The 20,882-nt window shown below is 40.2% G+C and overlaps 1 protein-coding gene across 1 annotated transcript in view; it reads right to left on the minus strand.

The window, feature by feature from the left end:
* Positions 1 to 6,303: 6,303 nt before the first annotated feature.
* Positions 6,304 to 20,882, minus strand: part of jakmip2 (janus kinase and microtubule interacting protein 2) — a 224,883-nt gene continuing 210,304 nt past the window's right edge. Inside the window, exons 19-21 of the mRNA XM_055643376.1 lie at positions 18,832 to 19,035; positions 14,323 to 14,388; positions 6,304 to 10,508 (exon numbers count right to left, since the gene is read on the minus strand). Of these exons, the coding sequence (XP_055499351.1) occupies positions 10,125 to 10,508; positions 14,323 to 14,388; positions 18,832 to 19,035 (654 nt within the window). The 3' untranslated portion in view covers positions 6,304 to 10,124. The remainder of the gene's footprint in view (positions 10,509 to 14,322; positions 14,389 to 18,831; positions 19,036 to 20,882) is intronic.

Raw genomic sequence — 20,882 nt, forward strand, 5'->3', positions numbered from 1 at the left:
GATCGTGGGCCCAATTACTATTTCATCCATTGGATGTGTTAAAGTAATGGTTCACCAACACTACACAAGTGTTGTTTTAGCTCTCCAACACTAGTCATACTCCCCAAACATCAATGATCTCAAGCTCCTTTTATTTTCCTATTGCACCAGGTTTTGTTTCAACAAACCATTTGCCAATATTTGAGCCACAGGCTAATCTTCACTCATTTTGTCCCAGCTTCATCCATTGGAAGCCAAGAACCAGGAGGAGGTCATTTAGACTTGTAGCCTTTGCTATGAGAGGCAGATAGATCTTGGCCAATCTTCACCTTAATTCTATCTGCCTACCTTGGGTCTGACAAACTTAGTACCCCCACCTAACAAAAAGCTAAAAACTCAGTTTGATATAATTTGATATAATTGATTGATATAATTTAATTGCCACACAACCAGGGCCGGTGGAATTTAGGGTTGCCAGCAGCGGTACAGTAATAAAGAACACACAACCACAATAACAATTTTACACAAACATCCACCACAGCATTCATCACTGTGGTGGAAGGCACAGAACTTGGCCAGTCCTCCTCCATTTTCATGAACAACTGATCCCAAGCCTCAACTTTGCTTAAGAGGAGAGTGTCCCGATTTTTCTGAATGACACCAGTCCTCAAAGATCTGCCGTTAGTTTTAAGATTAAGTTGAATGGTTGAAAAATACAACATGGCAACAGGTCCTTCGGCCCGCCGAGCCCACGCTAACCATCCGTCACCCGTTCACGCTAGTTCTATGTTATTCCACATTCACTTACATTCCTGACCTGCTAAGGGCAATTTACAGAGGCCAATTAACCTACAAACCCATATGTCTTTAGGTTGTAGGAGGAAATTAGAGCACTCAGAGGAAATTCACATGATTGGTCACAGGAAGGAAGTGCAAACTCCACTTAGACAGCATCCAACGTCAGGATCAAACCCGAGTCTTTGGTGCTGTGATGCAGCAGCTTTACCAGCTGTGCCATGTGCTGCCCTTCTCAAGAATAGGTTGCATTTTCTTGTTTCCTCTACCATTTGAAATAATATCTCCATTCTAGCCTTTAATCTTCTTAAAAAATCCCACTTAGATCAGACTTTAATCTTCTGGACTCATGCAGTCTGTGTAATCTTCCTTACAATTTCACCTTCTTGGACCAATAGCTAGCTTCTCGCAAATTCTTGACCTCTACAACCAAGGATGATGTGGGCAATTGATGCATAGGAATAGCTCACTGGCAGGTTCCCATTGAAATTGCATGTAATTCTTCCCTGGGAATATGTCACTGTTCCCTCAATGTTCCCACTCAACAGCACAACCTTCACCAGAAGGACCACAGTGGTTCAAGGTGACTCACCATTTCATTATCAAGAGCATACAGAGATAGACATTAAAATGAATAGCATTATGTGGAAACTGTAATGAACTCGAGGTCTACATATCTATCCTTGGTTTAGTTTAGTTTAGAGATGTGGCATTCAAACAGGCCCTTCAGCCCACCGAGTCCACGCTGACCAGTGATTACCCATACACAGTTTCTATCCTACACCCTAGGGACAATCTACAGAAACCAATTAAGCTACAAACCTTCAGGTTTTTGGAATGTGGGAGGAAACTGGAGCAGCTGGAAAAAACCCCAAGTGGTCACAGAATGGATGTATAAACTCCGTACATACAGCACCCTTAGTCAGGATTGAACTCGGGTTTCTGACGGGGTAAAGTAGCAACTCTACTGTTGCGCTACTTAATTGAACTGTTCAAAATTGATGGGGTAATTAAGGAGACACTATAACACTATATTAGCTGTTAGGAAGTTATTAATTGGAGCCCACATTTTTATGATAACAGATAAGAAAACAAAGGAGAGACAGAATATTTTGTTTTTTTAATGTGGCAGATTATTGTGATCTGGAACACATTTACTGTTCTTAACAGGATGTTGGAAGCAGCTTTGAAAGGGTGATTGCTCATATTATTGAAAGGGCTGCATAATGGCGCAGGGTGGCACAGTGGTAGAGTTGCTGTTTTACAGCGCCAGAGACCCGGGTTCATCCTGACTACGGATGCTGTCTGTACAGAGTTTGTACGTTCTCTCTGTGATTGTGTGGTTTTTCTCCGGGTGCTCTGGTTTCCTCCCACACTTCAAAGACGTACAGGTTTGTAGGTTAATTGGTTTAGGTAAAATTGTAAATTGTCCCTTGTGTGTAGGGTCGTGGTAGCGCACAGGGTGGTCGCTGGTCAGCAAGGTCTTGGTGGGCTGAAGGGCCTGTTTCTCTAAAGTCTACAGAATTAAAAATAAAATTTCACATTTACAGGTTAGGGGAAGGAGAATAAGAATAATTAACAACCTTTTCCAGAGCTGTACATGAGTTAAATGGGTATATGACAATAAAAATATTAACTTTGTTGCTCTCTCTAACTGTAACCTGAAGAGAGTGACACTTCAATAATTGCACATCAGAAAGACTTAGTAGGGAGTTTATGAAGGATCTTACCTTTGTTATAGGTCTAGCTGAAACTCTTACTGATGCAAAGAAAAACGACAGTCTGAAGGAATTGCAGATGCTGGTTTAAATCAAAGAACGACCCAAAAAGCTGGAGTGGCTCAGCGGGTCAGACAGCATCTCTGGGGAAAGGAATAGGTGACGTTTTGGGTCTGAAGAAGGATCTCGACCAAAAAACGTCACCTATTCCTTTTCTCCAGAGATGCTGTCTGACCCGCTGAGCCACTCCAGCTTTTTGTGTTTAACTACAGAGGTTGTTTCTCTGACATCCTTTGATTGTCACAAGGCAAACCAGTGATTGCAGAGTTAAAGGAGCAAGGCCACATCTGGCTCTGTTTTAGTCAGATGCTCCAGTTCATTGAGGCAGTTAATTTAGTTTAAGGTTGTTCTGATACTGGTTGGAGAGTTCCCACTAGATATCTGAAAGAAATATATTGTTCTTGAAGCCAGCCCAACTGACCATTCTTGCGCACTGAGTTAATAACCATGACAAGTTTGTGCTAAAGGAAGTCCTCTGACCCGAGACTAATCTTTCTTTTGCAGGCACAAGTACATCAATAAGCACTTTATCAAAATTTAAAAAGCATGGGACATGATAAAGAATACACAATAATAAAACTAAACAAGGATTCTGCATTTAAAGAGAGAGTCAATTAAAATCTGGATCTGTACTCAGTGGGTTAGAAGCTGTAATTAAAATTGAATTGACTGATGATACGGCATAGAAACAGCCCTTCGGCCCATCGAGTCTATGCAAATCATTGATCACCTGTTCACATTCGCTGCTATTCCACTTTGCAATCCACTCCCTGCCCACCAGAAGCAATTTACAGAGGCTGATTAACCTATATAACCCCCTCACCTCTGGAATGCGGGAGGACATCTACACAGTCTCATGGAGAACATGCAGACTCCTTACAGATAGCGCTTGAATTTAGGGTCAAACCCAAGTCTTTGACGCTGTGAGGCAGTAGTTTTACCAGCTGCGCTACTGTGCTGCATTTTTATGGCAAGCTAATTTTACCATTCATTTATAACCTCTCACCAAACTTCCTCTCCTACAAATATATCAAGGAACATTATTTAATGCAAAAATATATATAAATAAAGGTAACATCAAAAAAGTATGTCCTTTTGAATGCAGAATCTGGAGTGAGCACTATGCACATTTGGGAGAAAGTGAGCCTTGGATTTGCCTGACACTCAAGTGATGAGCCAACGGAACAACTTCTTTCAGTTGGAGTGCTCCACTCTAGTTCTTCAACTAATTTCACTGTCCTGATTCAATTTACTGATTGTATGCCTCCTTGTCACCCTCCCCTCAGCTAACATTGAACCATTCTACATTCCCTTATCTTCGCCTGCGTCGATCTCTATCGTTTTTACCCTCCATATCATTACACTCCCTCTCCCCCGACTCTCAGTCTGAAGAAGGGTCTCAACTTGAAACACCACCCATTTCTTTCTCTTCAGGGATGCTACCTCTCCCATTGAGTTACTCCAGCATTTTGTGTCTATCTTCGGTGTAAACCAGCATCTGCAGTTCCTTCCAACACATGGTCCAAAAATATCCTTTAGTGGATATTTTTAAGGCACAGATAGATAGATTCTAGATTAGTATAAGTGTCATAGGTTATGGGGAGAAGGCAGGAGAATGGAGATGGGAGGAAGAGATTGAATGGCAGACTTGATGGGCCGAATGACCTAATTCTATTCCTATCACACGCCCTTATGACATCTTTGTTCAGTGTTTTATCCACCGTTTATTCTCTTCCTCGGACATCATGTCTGCTGTTGCTAGTTTATGCTTTGCATGGGGGATACTGCTGTTGCAAAGGAATTTTAAGGAGGAAGTTAAATTTTAAAAATTCTGAAAACTATTACAGTTTCAATGAAATCTGCGCTCGAGTTGCAGGTGGCGTCTAGGCCTGAAGCTCTAGTCTCACACAAGAGTAAATGGAGCATGATGGCTCATTTGGTACATTTCTGGAGACTGGAGGATGTAATCTAGACTCACACTCTTTGAGCAGTAGTGATATCATGGTGTTTTCTATTGAAGAAATAATTGATGAATAATTAACATACACAACCTGTAGAGCTGCTGCCTCATAGAGCTAGAGATCAGAGTTCAAATCTGACCTCGGGTGCTGTCTGTGTGGAATTTGCAGGTTCTTCCTGTGACCATGTCAGTTTCCTCTGGGTGCTCCAATTTTCTCTCGCATCCTAAATACATGCGGGAGGGGATGAGAAAGTGGTGTATCATAGAACTAGTATGTATGGGTGATTGGTGGTCGGCATGGATGGTAGGCTGAAAGGCCAATTTTCTTGCAATATCTCCAAATTAAAATCTCTGAACTTGAGATTCCTCGGGATGCATGAGGAACAAAGGAGATTTCAATGAATATAGTGTGTAAGTGTTTCCAACCTTACAGTGCCACAGCACCACACAACCTGCTTCTATCTGCTCAAAATCCACAAACTGGACTGTTTGTAATCCAATTTCCTGGCAGGCTGACTGTTTCTGAGCATTTAAGAAGATTTCAACTTTCCATGCAAGGTTTGCCTTCCTTCCCTCGTGTGTGACTTTCCTAAGAACACCTCCATCTTGTTAATGATCATCTTTCACACACTGGCCAAAGACTCCCAGTTCTTGGGATGCTGGCCAGTTGTCTATCCGTGTCCATTCTTGATAAGCAATTGATTGAGTAGACAAGGTCTTGGAGTTAATATCAGCTTAGCTATGCTGCCATGATTGAGAGATACAGCAGTTAAATGTTCGTCTAACCCTTGCTGTCATCCAATTTCCAACTTTAAACACCATCAATTTCAGATTAAACCATTAATAAGTAAGGATACAAATTGGCTATATTGCATTCTCGGTGACAATATTTCTATAAAGTTCTCAAACTGCAAAAACTTAATGTAACAATGAAATGGATACTTTCATTTCAGTTCTGATGAAGGGCCGTTGACCTGAAACATGGACTCAGTTTTTCTCTCCCCATACGCTGCTTGGCAGATGAGTATTCTCAACATCTGCTACTTTTCTTTTGCTTTTCAATGAATTTTATGAATTGATAGAGTATGCCACCGTTTTTATTGACTCGGAGTTAAATCCTGAACAATACTGCAAATACTCTCCTGCTATAGATGATGAACGGATCATGAGCAATGTGGTGTGTTATACTACTCATCTCTTCATTGATAATGGTGGAACACTTTGGGGTAAAAATTAATCCTCTGTCACACATGCCAAACACAAGACATAGTACCCAAAACAAATTCTGTTTCCTTTCATTAATCATGGTACAATCACTTGCATACTTCTATACTGTGTATATCACAAACAATCAAGGGACTGAATGTATCTGTTTTTCATTCAATTAATGCTTTGGAGACATATGTTTGTATTCCCTAGAACCACTTTAGGATATTCATTCCTGATTCATAATTTAATATTACTAAATAAATTCCACTAATAACCTCTTATTTTATCATTTTCAACAACTCTTGTGAGCAGGCGGCGTCGCCTACAGGCCAACAAACCGACTGCCGCTCAACAGAAAAAGTCCAATAACGGACATGACGTTGCCGGGACTTGTCATCGATTTTGAATAACCTCACTTTCATTTGGATGATTTGGGGGAGGGGGGGGGGGGGGGGGGGGGGGGGGAGCAAAGACTTCTTGCTTTGGCTTCTTGTCTGTCAGCACCACGTCTGGGTACCGATCTATCTCTACCTCCTAACCCCATTCTCCTGCCTTCTCCCCAGAACCTCTGACACGCATACATTGGTGAACCTCCACATTAAATAAGGATAGTCGGTTGTGAAGGGCATGATGGATGTTCTGCTTTTCCAATACAAAGAGTCATTAGTGGAATTCCTGGAATATTCATCTTTGGAACTCTCTTCCTTAAAAGCTATAGGAGAGAGAGCTGTTAATATTTCTCAGGGTAGGTGATAACGCTGAGTGGAGGGTATAATCAGATTACCTATTGTCTGAGAGAATTATGGAGCAGTCAAGGTTTGCAATGCTACTGCTTCGGATGCATAGGTCTCCTTCCACGGTTGCAGAAGCTGTTTGTAGTTCCCCGTGTCTGTCTCCAAATCGAATTGCTTATCTCAGCTCCAGGCCCATCTCTCCTCTATATCTTCCCTCGGCAATCAGCTTACTGAGTGACTTTATTAATCAATCTGAATTCAAAAGTGTCGGTATTAAGTAGTCACACCCTGGTTTCTAAAGTACCAGGAAGATTTACAAAGAACTGTTGAAAAACATGAAGGATACTCGCAAGGTTCAGAGAGGGAAGAGAGGAGGCAAATTAATACAAAATTATAGGAAAAAACATGTTTTTTTATTTCTTTATACAAACTCCAACTAAATACTTGTTTAAATAGTGTCAATAATAAATTAAAAAAATAACCGTTCATAAACATAACATGGTATTAATATTCATCTACACATTAATACATTTTATTACAGCTGCTCACAGACCCCCTGAGATATTGTACATAGGATCTGTGGCAGAGTTTCTGCAAACCATCATTTTAATTGCTTAATTAAGTTTTGCAAAATAATATTTTCATCATTTGCCTGGGTCCTGCTGGATATATTAACTCATTCGTAACTGGAAGTGCCTGTCAGTGTGGGGGAAGGTGAGCCACAGATTCAAAGACTAGACTCACCTGATAAGATTCTGAGCCAGAGATTTAATGGTTCATTAAGAAAGTAGAAGGATAAAAAACCTTCCTTGTTTTGTTTTTCTCCTTTCCACCAAAGTCAGTAGTAACTCATTGTTCTTGGAGATTTCATCTCCTGGCTCTGTAGTCAAACAGATTTTTATTTGCATTTTCAATATTTGTATACCTACTAAATAACAATTTTAAAGAAAATTAAAAATACACAGCTTTTTTTTATGCTTCCACGAATGCTTGCATCACACGGAAGACAAAATGATAAGTCCAGAAGACTCTGGAGCAGTGCTGGGCAGATGGTAATCTTCAGTGCCAGTTGAACACCAATGTAAGAAATATGGGTTAGTGTGACAAAACATACTCCAGATGTGGCAGTTGAGTTACCTGATGTAGGGAGAGGAGGAGCAGAGCATGTCTGAAAACAAAGGAGCAAGGTATATGGAGGCAGCAAGGCTCAATCTATTTGGCTGTTGCACATGTCAATGTGATCATTCTTTTGAATGCTTGGTATCAATTGCACTATCTCTGCCCCCTGAAATACATTTTTTTAATCTGGTATGTAGGGAATTGGAACAATGATTGAAAGAGGGGAGAGGCAAGCACATTTAAAGTGTGCCTGGATGTGCACTCCACCTGTAGGGCTATGGATCAAGCTGCTGGAAGGTGGGCTTGAGCTAGTTAGCTGTTTATCAACTAGCATAGACACATTGGACTGAATGGCCTAGTCTGCATTGCAGCTATCTATGATTCTATATCGAGATAGCTAACTGAGACAAAGTTGTGGTGGCCTTTGAGTGCATCCTAAGAGCCACACCTCACTCTCTAATACTAGGCCATTCACACTGCAACAGATGCTACCTGACCCGTTGAGTTACTCCAGCACCTTGTGTTATTTGTGTTGCAGTGTTGCGATGCCTAGTATTGCTGCAAAGAGCATTCTTCAGCCAGTAAATTGGGCAATCGTGGAATTACATTGAGTTATTCAGGCTGTTTTTGGACTGAAGTGGACAATCTTTCAAAAGAAGATCCTCAGCACTGTCCATGTGTATTTGACATGGCTGTTCTCTTCATTAGCTCTCCCAGCCTCAAGTGGAATCCTCTACAAGCACAAATGACTTACATAGGGTAATAAGAACAAAGGATAGATCTCCACAATATTGCGATTAGCTGTTTCCTGCCCAGTTTCTGTGTGGGTCTGACCATGTCAACGGGTACAGCCAGTCTATATCAACCCTAAATCCATGTTATTCTCCCTAATGTCCATACAATACTTTTAAATACCACCATTAACTAAAATAATTATCAGCGCTTGGAATGATTAAAAAAAAATACTGATTCATGTGGAGGAAAGCTGGAAAGAGATTAAAATATTTTAAAAAAGCAAGAAAATCAGAATAGAGAAAGGAACCTATCCCAGATTGTACAATGCAACAAAATAGTGCATCTAGAAAAGGGAGAGGAGAGCACTCGTGGTTGCCAACACTAAACCAATACAACAAGGAAAATCAATTACAAAAACAACACAAGGTGCTGGAGTAACTCAATGGTTCAGGTAGCATCTCTGGAGAACATGAGTAGATGAGCAGGACCCTTCCTCGTCTGGAGAACATGGATAGGTGACAACTGATGATTGGGCTCACTTTTGCCACATTCAGTTCTGTTGATGTCATGTTTTAGTGCGTGTAACCAACACAAATGTCTTGGTCTATTTATTAAGTAGGATCCAGGACACCATACAGCATGCAATCTACCTGCAGGTCATCTCCTCCAAATATTCGTAAAAGTTCTCTTTTACATTATGTGACCAAATCATTTCATTTTAAGATTCACTCTTATTGTTTCTTAAGTTTAACTTTGACCATGTTTCCACTTCTTTCTGTTCAGTTGTCTGTTATTTGGATCACATCACTTAATCTTCATGCTATTTGTTTCCCTTACATCTTCTCATCAAATTATTCAATTGGTGAGTAATTGAATAATTATTCAATTGGTCCCTTATGACAAGATATTAATGGGTGGAGCCTACACAGAAACTTCACTTCCTGAAATTGAATCTATCCAAACCATATTAAAACAAATATTAAATAAAGTTGTGGTAAATCATAGGTCCATGGGAAAAGCATTACCAAGACCCACATAAATTAAATGGATTGAGACCTGGAAGCTCAAAGCAGAACAAACTACAGTGCATCAATTGTGATCTGTTTACTAGTTACCAGAAGATAGACTGAAAATGCTGGAGTAACTCAGCGGGACAGGCAGAAACCAGATTCAACTGTACCTTCACTTTAAATTTAATTTACCTTTCCATTCATCATGAAAATAGAGAAAGTTGATAATACTGCTAATTGGATCATGTACAATCTAGATTTTTTGGAAAGGGAAGTCAATTTCACATTAAATCCACAGTGAGATAATGAAAGGCACCTGCTTGATTTTACCACTAGTGGTCAGATTCGCTGTAAGATGCAGCTTCTTTCAAAGCCTGGGTGCAAGCAGTTAGGAATGAGTTAATATATTCGCAGCTGTGAGGGCAGGACCTAGATGGACAGATCTTGAATCTTCGTAAACTCACACGACAGTTCACATAAACGTTGCCTCAGCTGCTCAACTGGGTCCAGGTATGCTTCTCTCGACGAACGACTAACCTCCCCGAGGAGGTCACATCAGATCTTTAGTCCCCAAGTGCCATCCAGTCTTCCTTCCTTTCTTTCCAATAACCTATCTTGTCTTCCTTGGTCAAGAAATGCCCTCATCAGTGATACCATTGCTGAAGAAATGAATAAATCCCTGTAAATCTGTGTGATGTCTTTTGACCCTGTGTAGTTTCAGTTCCTCTCTACACCGCGAGTCAATTGCTCTCTGAGAAATGTAATTACAAATTTGTAATTGTAAGTCCTTCCCTTTGTGACGTCTTCATCCTTCAGTCCTGAATGCTGTAGTGTTCTGATATTTTGATGCTACCCTGCACGGCAGAGATAAATTGATTTTCTTCACTTTGGTTCCATGTCTAAGACACTTCTTTTTATGTATCATTGCCATCAATGTGGTTTTATTTTGCTTCAAAATACTCTTCATTTGCAATGCAGTTGCTGTTAAATGCAACAGACGTTGTAACTTGCAATTTCCTTCAACATGGAGAGTCAAGCAAAATAAATCTCGAGTAATGATGCTGGCATAAACGGCAGACAGCCTCAGGCATAATCTTTGCTGCTTTCCTTCACTTCCATTCGTCCCAGATACAGGGTAATTCAACATGAACTCTTTACTGACTTGGAAGCATTTTAACCGTCCAGTACCCTGCAAAATGCACATTAGACAGAAAGTCAACATTAAACTCTCATCGACATGCTTGTCCCTATGTGCTTCTGTCCCTACATTCCTACTCTGCAGATTTTTAATTGCACCTTTCACTTATAAGTTGGGACAGAATCAGGTGTTCTAATGTGGCACTGGGTCTGCTATTTCACTATGATCAGGAAAATGCCTGAAATAGTAAGCGTCAAATCTACAGTACGTTAATTTATATCTTAGATTCTATTTTGCTTACAGCGGGTAAAGACCTTGAATCCCAACACTACACAACATTGAAAAAGTAGAATATACTAGTCAACATAGCAGCAATGAGTCAGAGAAACCATCGTGCAAGATTCAGTGATCATTACCACAAGTCAAATTGGGAATAACTACCTATCTGCATGTCGCCCCTGAAATTATCATGAAACCAGATGGGGATCTGTCGAGGGTCTGATGATAAATCACAAGGTCTCTCTAACACAAAGTGCGCACTGTATGTTTGCCAATTTGAAGATTTCATTCATTCATTCATTTAACTTTTGAATATTGTTCTAATCCTTCTCCTTTTCACGCCAGGCTACTAACAATTAGTTGGTGTATGGAACAAGCTGCCAGAGGAGGTAGTTAAGTCTGGGACTATCGCAACATTTAAGAAACAGTTAGACAGGTACAGTACATGGATAGGACAAGTTTGGAGGGATATGGACCAAACGCAGGCAGGTGGGACTAGTGTAGCTGGGACATGTTGGCCAGTGTGGGCAGGTTGAGCCGACGGGCCTGTTTCTACACTGTATCACTTTATGACTGTCTCTAATGCAAAGTATCAGTCAGTGTTGAGAAGCTTCAAAATGTATCAACCACCAGCAGAAAAATAAAACACTCTTAATATGAATTTATATTTTATAAATAGATAAAAGGAATAGAGCCAAAAGTAATTCCCAGCAGGAAGTGGTTTTGTGGATCAGGTAGCTTGCTACTCTACTGGAGAGGTAAGCTGATTACTAGTTGTGAACTGTAATAGCCGTCTACTTAAAGTGAAATAGATAAGTGGTGATATTTATGGATGGGGTCAAGGAAAGAGCGTTCACGTCGCGGCCCTGTTTCCACCAATCTTTCCACCGCCGCGCACAAGAAGCATAAGAAGTGACAGACACCATTGTGCAGATGCCAAGAAGTATGTTCGGCTCTGGGTGAACAACTAATCTTGTGTGTGGACTCGATAAGAAGAAGAATATTTATTGATAGACAACGCTACTCTGAATCCTAATAATCTGAATTCAGGCCATTGTTTCTGGAATATTAACCAAATGGAGTTGCTTTGAGTTTGGTTATTTTCAGAGAGTGGTCGAGATTTCAAACCTGAAACTAACATGCTGGTTTCAACATTTAGGACAGAACACAAATGGCAAGCAGCTAATATTTATCAGTGCAGTCTACACAGCCAAACAATTTGGTTAGGACATACTTTAAAAATGCATCTAGGCTCTTCATAATGGAATAGAAACAGATAAAGGCACAGATTTCCAAGAAGATTTGCAATATTTTGTTCACACTAATGAACAAAGGAAGGATGATTGAGAGTGGAGGATATTAGGAGATAGTGCCTTTCCAAATTGGCAGAAAAACAGACTGCACTTCAATTAACACTGCTTATGGTGAACATGAGTGATAGAATTCACCGGGTCCCCATGCAACAATCCCATCACCACGGTGATGTTCTGGACAATCGATATGAATACAGGTGTAAAAGCCGCCAGAATCTTCCCGTCCAAAAAAATGAACAAAGGTAACATTTCCACAGGAATTTCTGCTAATCAAGTGAGACTTTGAAGGATTTTCAGTGATCAGTGATCACCAAGTGTAAGTCAAAGGGGATCAGGAGTACCAGACTGAAAATGTTAACTTGAGTCTTGCTGCTGCCTTTGGTTTGACCGTCACTTCTCTCCCAAAAGATCAACCATTTCTGTTAATTGTTCCATGATTAATAATCATGTGCGGATGTGGCGCCATTCAGTTATTTGGCTTCCACTTCTTTGCTTCGGCTTTTCGTCCATCGGCGCCACGTCCGGGTACCATTAATAATAATTAGCTACTTTAGTCATTGCACCCCAGACTTTTATCTTCTCATTTCCCCCTTACCGCACCCTTCCTTTCCCCCTCCTGAGTTCAATTAAACAATACAAAGAGCAATTCTATTCTGAGCCTTATGGTTTGCTAGACCTTATTACTTTTAGAGAAATTGGTATAAAAATGTTTTAAAAAGTTTTGAATTAGTATTATTATTATTATTGTTTACTTTTAGTTGGACTACCCACGTATGTAGTAATGGCAAAATATTTCACAGTCTGTTGGAAAATTGCTTTCCTTTACAGACATGATACCTGAAAATTCTACATGCTATCTGTTTATCAATCTTCTGAAAACAAAATTCTGAGATAATTCATTTAGAATATCAATTAGATTCCCGATTTATTTTTCATATTATACTATTAAAATAAGCTCAACATCCGAATTATATTTCATTAACCCAATACAGACTCAATACAGATTCTGCTCCATTCCTTTAGTCCTTTGCTAAGGAAGTATTATAAAATGTCTATGATCTACCTTAGGTAAATGAACAAAGTTTAAAAAATATCAATCAAACTTCAGATTCTTCTGAAAATAAGATCTGTTTAGTTGATAAATTGCTGGCTTCTTATATTCCATGGAATATTCCTTTATTTCTGACCAATTTGTGTCGCAAAGTGAAAGCTTGACTTTGTTCCAAATCACTTTTTAGGCACTTTTAAAAAAAAAGAGTTAATTAATGCAGGGCTACCATTTTTTTGATTTGTTTTCCTGTATGTTCACAATCAACATTTTAATGACACTTTAAATTTCTGGCAGTCCTCCGTAACAATGTATGTTGGTGCTATATTGTTCCAGTGGGATGTGGCTCCTCATTTTCTTTGTATTTCCAGAGGTGTGTTACCTCTGAGAACTTAGCCATACAAAGAATGGTCCCTATGCCCTTCTGACAATTAAAAGCACGTCAAGCAACGTTGTCTTCTTGACTTCCGACACGGAGAAAGAAATGTTCGAAAGAATGATCATCATGGCATTAAAAATGTCATAATGAAAGATCTAGTTAATTTTTACAATCATCTGTCAGTCCAATATCAAGAAGCAGACTTTATATAGATTCACTTACCTTCTTTAGGAAGTCCCATTGACATCAAGGCCAAAGGATAAAGGCAAGGGAGAAAAACAAAAATAAAAACAAAAACTGCAGATGGAAAAGAAAATGGAAGGACAGAAGAAGAGCAAAATGTTTAGAACAAGTAGAGTTATGTGATAAGCAGCATGTATGGAACCATGTTAAAACACAGCTTACAACATTATGGAGTTATTCTCACTGACAAACTCTACATAGTATCTTATTTACGGTTAGTTAAGGGTTTGAGGAACATCAGAACAAACCAATTAAGAATACTATAGTTAAACACTTATTTCCACACTAGTACAAAGCCATTCCTTTTTGGTTTAGTTTAACTTGCAAGTGAAGCTGTGTTCCTTGTCATTGTATTACACAGAGTGATGATCCAGATATTAAGCTTCTTGAACAAACATTATCAAGCATTGGAAGTGCATTCTGTGGTAAGCCCCAGGAACATTCCTCTTAATGGTGGCTAAAATATTCACTTATATGATTTCTACCTGTACTTCCTGAAACATTCTCTCCTCTGCACAATCAAAATGCCACATGAGGCAGCACATTTATATGGTGAGCCCACTGATGTAAGAGCATGGGCTTCTGCGAGACTGATAAACTCACCTTCTCTTCCAGATCTTTGATCTGCCGATTCTGACCATCAGTCTTGTCTTCCAGGTCTCGTATTCTCTGAAAGACAAGTTATGCATTAAATCGCTGGCTGTCATATGCATCAAGCTCTGGTTTTGAGTCACGCACATAAATGAACCCATCGCTGTCCCTTTCCTTGATTTCAATGCTGAGTAGATATTCAGCACGGTTTCAGTCACCTCCATTTGTCAACAATTCAGCAAAACCACATTTCAAAAAGCAACACAATGGGCAGTTAATTTTAAAGCATTTGTGTATTGCAAAACCAAAGATGCATTTCTAACCCATATATTTTAAAATTAGCAGTAAAAGTTCTGCATTCCCTATATATAATTAAAGCACCTCCAACATTATTAAGATGGGAACCTCCGAGAACAAGTCCAAGGAATCTTGAAGGTGGTAGTATGGATGGATAATGCAGTTAAGGTGGCAAATGTGATGCAGTTTTCCTGAGTCAGGATATTACGGGGATTATTCTCCAATTTTATAAAACATAGGCCAGTCCTCAGCAGGAGGCAGATCAGATCACCACATTATATGATAGCACTCGAGAGGATGCAGAGGAGACTCCCCAGGATATTGCCTGGCATGGAGTATGTTAGGTATGAGGAGATACCAGAGAGATTAGGTCTGTTTTCCCTGAGGCAAAAGAACCTAAGAGAGGATGTGACTGAAGTAGATAGAATTATGAGCAATTGCACCATTTCCACACTTTTAAGAAGTTAATATATCGATAATGCTGATGGTATTCTAATTACTAAATTCAGCAGTCCCTAGGGAAACCATTAGTTTCCCTGCCTGACCCTTAAAGAGCACCTTCTCATCCACCCTGTGAAGAGCAGATGTTTTTTATTCCTATTCATCTGATGCCTAGCCCGGATTAAACCAGCCTGGTAGACCCAAACGTGTCTTTACAATAAATCAATTACACTGTACACTGCATTAATTAAGCCCCCTAAATACATCAATCGACGTTAGAAGGGTTTTGTCAAGTAAGTGGGGGAAGGTTACTCCACCATGAACCAATGCAGGGCAAAATTCCCAAACATCCCATCACTAGGGCAGCATGGAGACGTATCGGTAGAGTTGCTGCCTTATGGCGCCAGAGCCTGGGGTTCGATCCTGACTATGGGTGATGTCTGTATGAATTTATACGTTCTCCCTGTGATCTGCGTGGATTTTCTCCTGGATCTTCGGTTCCCTCCCACACCCCAAAAATGCACAGGTTAGAAGGTCAATTGGCTTGGTATAATTGTAAATTGTCCCTGGTGTGTGTAGGATAGTGTTAGTGTGTAGTCTGCAGTTGGTTGGTCGGCGCGGACTCAGTGGGCCGAAGGGCCTGTTTCCGTGCTGTATCTTTAAACCAAACTAAACTAAACTATACTAAACTAGATGGCTCAGATCAAAAGAACCTTGTCCTGTTGAGCCATTTGATCTGCACAAATTGGATGAAGACTAGTAAACCCTCTTTCCTGTTAACCCAAGAAAACTAGGCATCACTTTTCCTCGCTTTGACCATTTACCGGCGTGTGCCTGCAATAGAATTAAATTTTCTGCTCCACCCATGTATCCTTAACTTCCAAACACATACCAACCCATCACAGACCCATTGCATTCTCATGCAGAGTGTGAACAGTCTGGAGCCGAGGAATGAAAGTTCCCCTAACCCCTTTTCCTCTGCGCTGAACTAAGGTGCACCTCAGGAACAAAACAGAAGAAATTCGGCACCACAAGTTGCTGTTTTACTTAAATTTGTTACAAGCTGTCTGTGACCGAGATTTGGAAATCTTATTCCCTCTCTCGGGTGCAAAGCAACAAGTAAAAAAACTAAAAAAACTAACTGCTGGAGGAACTCAGTGGGTCAGGCAGCGTTTGTGGAGGGAAATGAGCAGACGATGTTTTGGATTTGGAGTCTTCTTGATACTGATAGCATGGAGGGGAGAAAGTTGGTAGAAAGAGGTTCATAGCAAAAGGATTTGAGTTTCATAGCAAAATGATTTGAGTATAGGAGCATTCATAGCAAAATGATTTGAGTATAGGGGCAGGGAGGTTCTACTGCAGTTGTACAGGGTCTTGGTGAGACCACACCTGGAGTATTGCGTACAGTTTTGGTCTCCAAATCTGAGGAAGGACATTATTGCCATAGAGGGAGTGCAGAGAAGGTTCACCAGACTGATTCCTGGGATGTCAGGACTGTCTTATGAAGAAAGACTGGATAGACTTGGTTTATACTCTCTAGAATTTAGGAGATTGAGAGGGGATCTTATAGAAACTTACAAAATTCTTAAGGGGTTGGACAGGCTAGATGCAGGAAGATTGCTCCCGATGTTGGGTAAGTCCAGGACAAGGGGTCACAGCTTAAGGATAAGGGGGAAATCCTTTAAAACCGAGATGAGAAGAACTTTTTTCACACAGAGAGTGGTGAATCTCTGGAACTCTCTGCCGCAGAGGGTAGTCGAGGCCAGTTCATTGGCTATATTTAAGAGGGAGTTAGATGTGGTCCTTGTGGCTAAGGGGATCAGGGGGTATGGAGAGAAGGCAGGTACGGGATACTGAGTTGGATGATCAGCCATGATCATATTGAATGGCGGTGCAGGCTCGAAGGGCCGAATGGCCTACTCCTGCACCTAATTTCTATGTTTATATGTTTCTATGAAAGGCGTAGGGTGCTGATAGGTGTGCCCAGGTAAGCAATAGTTATATCATTACAAGGAGCCTTGTTTTTTAGTCTCCTGTACAACCCATCACACCTCCATTCGTTTCTCTGGGAAGGAGCCTCATTTTAAGATGATTCTTTCCCCTAATTGTTTGAATTAAAACTCAGGAGGTAGAGAATCACTGAGGTGAAGCAGTGGATAATTAGTGAGTTCAGTAACTACATTACAGTAGCTAGCAAGCAACTCCACAGCTGACAAATTCCAATTATTTATTGGCTTCTTGAGAAAAGAATCATCAGTTTGTGAATCCTCTCCCTAGCGTAATTGAATTACGAGCACCAACAACAATTACAATCTTCCTATCTGTGGTACTCAGAACAGCATAATGCTGGCAACAATATGCCAATTTACTCAGATGACTGCATCACATGTGGTGCACTCCAGTGATTTGGGGAGTTTACTATTTATGTCTCATCATCACTGTGTAGTCATGGCAAAATACTTTACAGTTTGTTGGAGAATCGCTTTCCTTTATAGACATGATACCTGAAAATGCCACATGTTACCTGTTTATCAAACTTCTGAAAATGCAGCACAGTCAAAAAAATCTGAGATCATTCATTCAGAATATCAATAAGATTCCATTTTTTGTTCATGTTATACTATTAAAATAACCTCAACATCCTAATTATATTTCATTAACCCCAGTACAAACGCAGTACAGATTGTACTCAATTCCTTTAGTCTTTACTAAGCCAGTATTATGCATTTCTATGATCTCCCTCAGATGAATGAACCAAGTTTAAAAGTATGAATCAAACATCAGATTCTGCAGGAAATAAATCTGCTTAGTTAATACATTCCTGGAGTCTCACATTCCATGGAATATTCCATTATTTCTGACAGTTAAAAACATCTGGAATAAATCATTCAGAATATCAATTAGATTATACCACAGTAGTACATCTGTGGTTGTCAAGCACTGAAAAAAATCTGAGATTACAATGTAATTGTCGATCAATGTTTTTCTTGTCTAAATGGTCAAACTCATGGGAATATCTGAAGCAAAACTAATGGAGTAAATTTCATTCTCCAATCTTGAATTGTTTTCTCTGGAGCTTGGGGGTTGAGGGAGGACCTGATAGAAGCATATAAAGTTATGAAAGGCATGAATGGGGTAGATAGTCAGAATCTTCTTGACAGGGTGGAAATGTCAAAGACTAGAGGGGATATTTAAAGGAGATGTGTGGGGCAAATGTTATTATACAGAGAGTGGAATCAGCTGTTGGGGTGATAGTGGAAGCAGATTAACGGTTTTAGATAGGCACATGACTATGCTGGGAATGGTGGGATATGGATTATGTGCAGGCAGATGAGATTAGTTTAACGTGGTATCATGACACAAACATTATGGCACAAAGAGCCTGGTGCTGGGCTGTACTGGTCTGTTATATATTCTAACTCTGAGCCGCATTCTTCCTTGCAGCTCATTCATGAGCCTTCTCTCTTCATTCTCCTCCTCTCCACCTTCAGAATCAATCTGTGATTTAAAAGCACAATTTTAGAAGGTAGATACAAAATGCTGGAGTAACTCAGCGGGACAGGTAACATCTCTGGAGAGAAGGAATGGGTGCCGTTTCTTCAGACTGATCTCAGGGGAGGAGTGAGATACATAGATAAGGAAGTGTAAGGTGTGAAAATAGGACAAAGGGAATGGAGATCAAGGAAAATGTAGAATAGATCATTGTTAGCTGGGAGAAGGTAGCAACAAAGCAAACAGAACAAAATTATCATTTTAGAAGGCGCATCTTATTTTGCGCCTCACCTGATGTGCTTGCTGCAGCAGTTCCATTCGCTCCTGCAGGATCTGGCAGTCGTACTCCCTGCTCTTCCTCAGCATCTGACGTCGAAGCTTCTCCACCGCAGTTCGCAAGTCATCCTTTTGCTTCTCAGTCAGTGATTCCCCCAGTTTGATCACGGTATCCTGCTGCAGTGCATTGTATAGTGTTGCCTCCAGCTCTTGGACATGCTGCAAGGACAGGTAAAATGTGTGAAGGAAGGAAAAACAAACAAAGAAGAGGCTGAATGTTGAAAATAGTCAACATTATTTCAGAGCAAACATGCCTCCGTTGTTTTCTGGTATTTTCCATCTTTGGTACTTTCGCCCACTGGTTATATCACATGAATGGTGTTTAAGCAAATAATGAAAGGGTTTGATAGAGTGGATGTGGAGAGGATATTTCCACTAGTAGGAGCGTTTAGGACTAGAGGATATAGCCTCATAATTAAAGGGCATTCCTTTAGGAAGGAGATGAGGAGACATTTATTTAGAGGGTGGTGAATCTGGAATTCTTTGCCATAGAAGGTTGTGGAGACAAAGTAAGTAGGTATTTTTAAGGAAAGATGGATAGATTCCTAATTAGTACAAGTGTCAGAGGAAGCAGGCAGGAAAATGGGGTTAGGATGGAGAGATAGATCTGCCATGATTGAATGGCAGAATAGATGAGCCAAATTGCCTAATTCTGCTATCATATATGACCTTATGATAAATGCACGGAGATGCATTCGGTTATTTAGCCATGGAAGTTGTCAAACCCCATTATTAAAGTGAGCTATTCAATGGGAGCCATTGGACAGAAACAAGATCGAAGAACCACAGCTTAGACCTTGTCTAGCCCAGGGACATTGAGACCAATTGTGGAACCTTCACAACTGTAACTTCCTCTCCACACTCCCCACTCTCTATGGCCATCTGGTTAGTGGTCTAATGATTCAACACAAACATGGATTTGATGTTGAGATAGTCAAGGCTTGGCTACATCAACATTCCACAACTTTCTTATTTTAAGATTTATTCAACACATTTCCCATCAATATAATGCATCAGCTGTAACGACTTCCAAAATATCCTGCAAACAGTTATATTGCACGGACTGATGTTGGAATCAGGAAGACTGTATTTGTGCATCTGGAATGATGAAGAAGCACATTGATAAAGGTGGCACTGATGGTGGAGGAGGAACTATTATCTGACCTTGGACAAATGGGCGGATGGCTGGCAGGGGTACGAGTGATGGGTAGTGGGGAGGCCAACAACTGCGTAAAATCACCGCAGGAAGATTACGGGGCCCAGATGGATCAAAATGTTGCTTTATCCCCCCGTCATAATGGTCTGAAGCCTATCTAATTTAGTTTAGTTCTGCTGGCATGAATCATGCTCTTCTAAGGCAACTTGCTTATTTGGACGAGGATCTGTGATTAATGCAACCGCTTTACATGGAAAGAGAAGTAACGTATTTCATCAGTAACAATGAGGGAGAATGAAATAACAAATCTATAAATACTAGCAATCAAATGTATTTTTAATGTGAAAGGATAGGGGAGATATACTTCAATCACCTGAACATGAATCTTCATAGTACTCAGTTACTCTCCCCTTAAACTCTTCAATTATACGCCAACAACTCTCTCCTCTTATGTCCACATAACTGCTAATATCAAGTGACAGAGCTTGAGAATAGTTTAGTTTCTTTTTGTCACATGTACCGAGGTATAGTGACCAGTCTTTGTTTACATGCTAAACCAGTCAGAGAAAAGACTAAACATGGATACAATCAAGCCATCCACAGTGCAATAATATAATCATTTGAAGCAATAAATGTGTTGCTATGTAAGCCTCATCAACCATCTTCTGAACCAGTAGAGGAAACAGGAGGTACACAAAAATGCTGGAGAAACTCAGCGGGTGCAGCATCATCAATGGAGCGAAGGAAATAGGCAACGTTTCGGGACGAAACCCTTCTTCAGACTTTCTCCAAACCTCTACAGTTTGGTTCAACCTCGAACAACATTTTAAAATGGATGTGTAGGAAAGAA

This window comes from Leucoraja erinacea, chromosome 11 (genome assembly GCF_028641065.1).
Source record: "Leucoraja erinacea ecotype New England chromosome 11, Leri_hhj_1, whole genome shotgun sequence".
NCBI lineage: Eukaryota > Metazoa > Chordata > Chondrichthyes > Rajiformes > Rajidae > Leucoraja > Leucoraja erinaceus.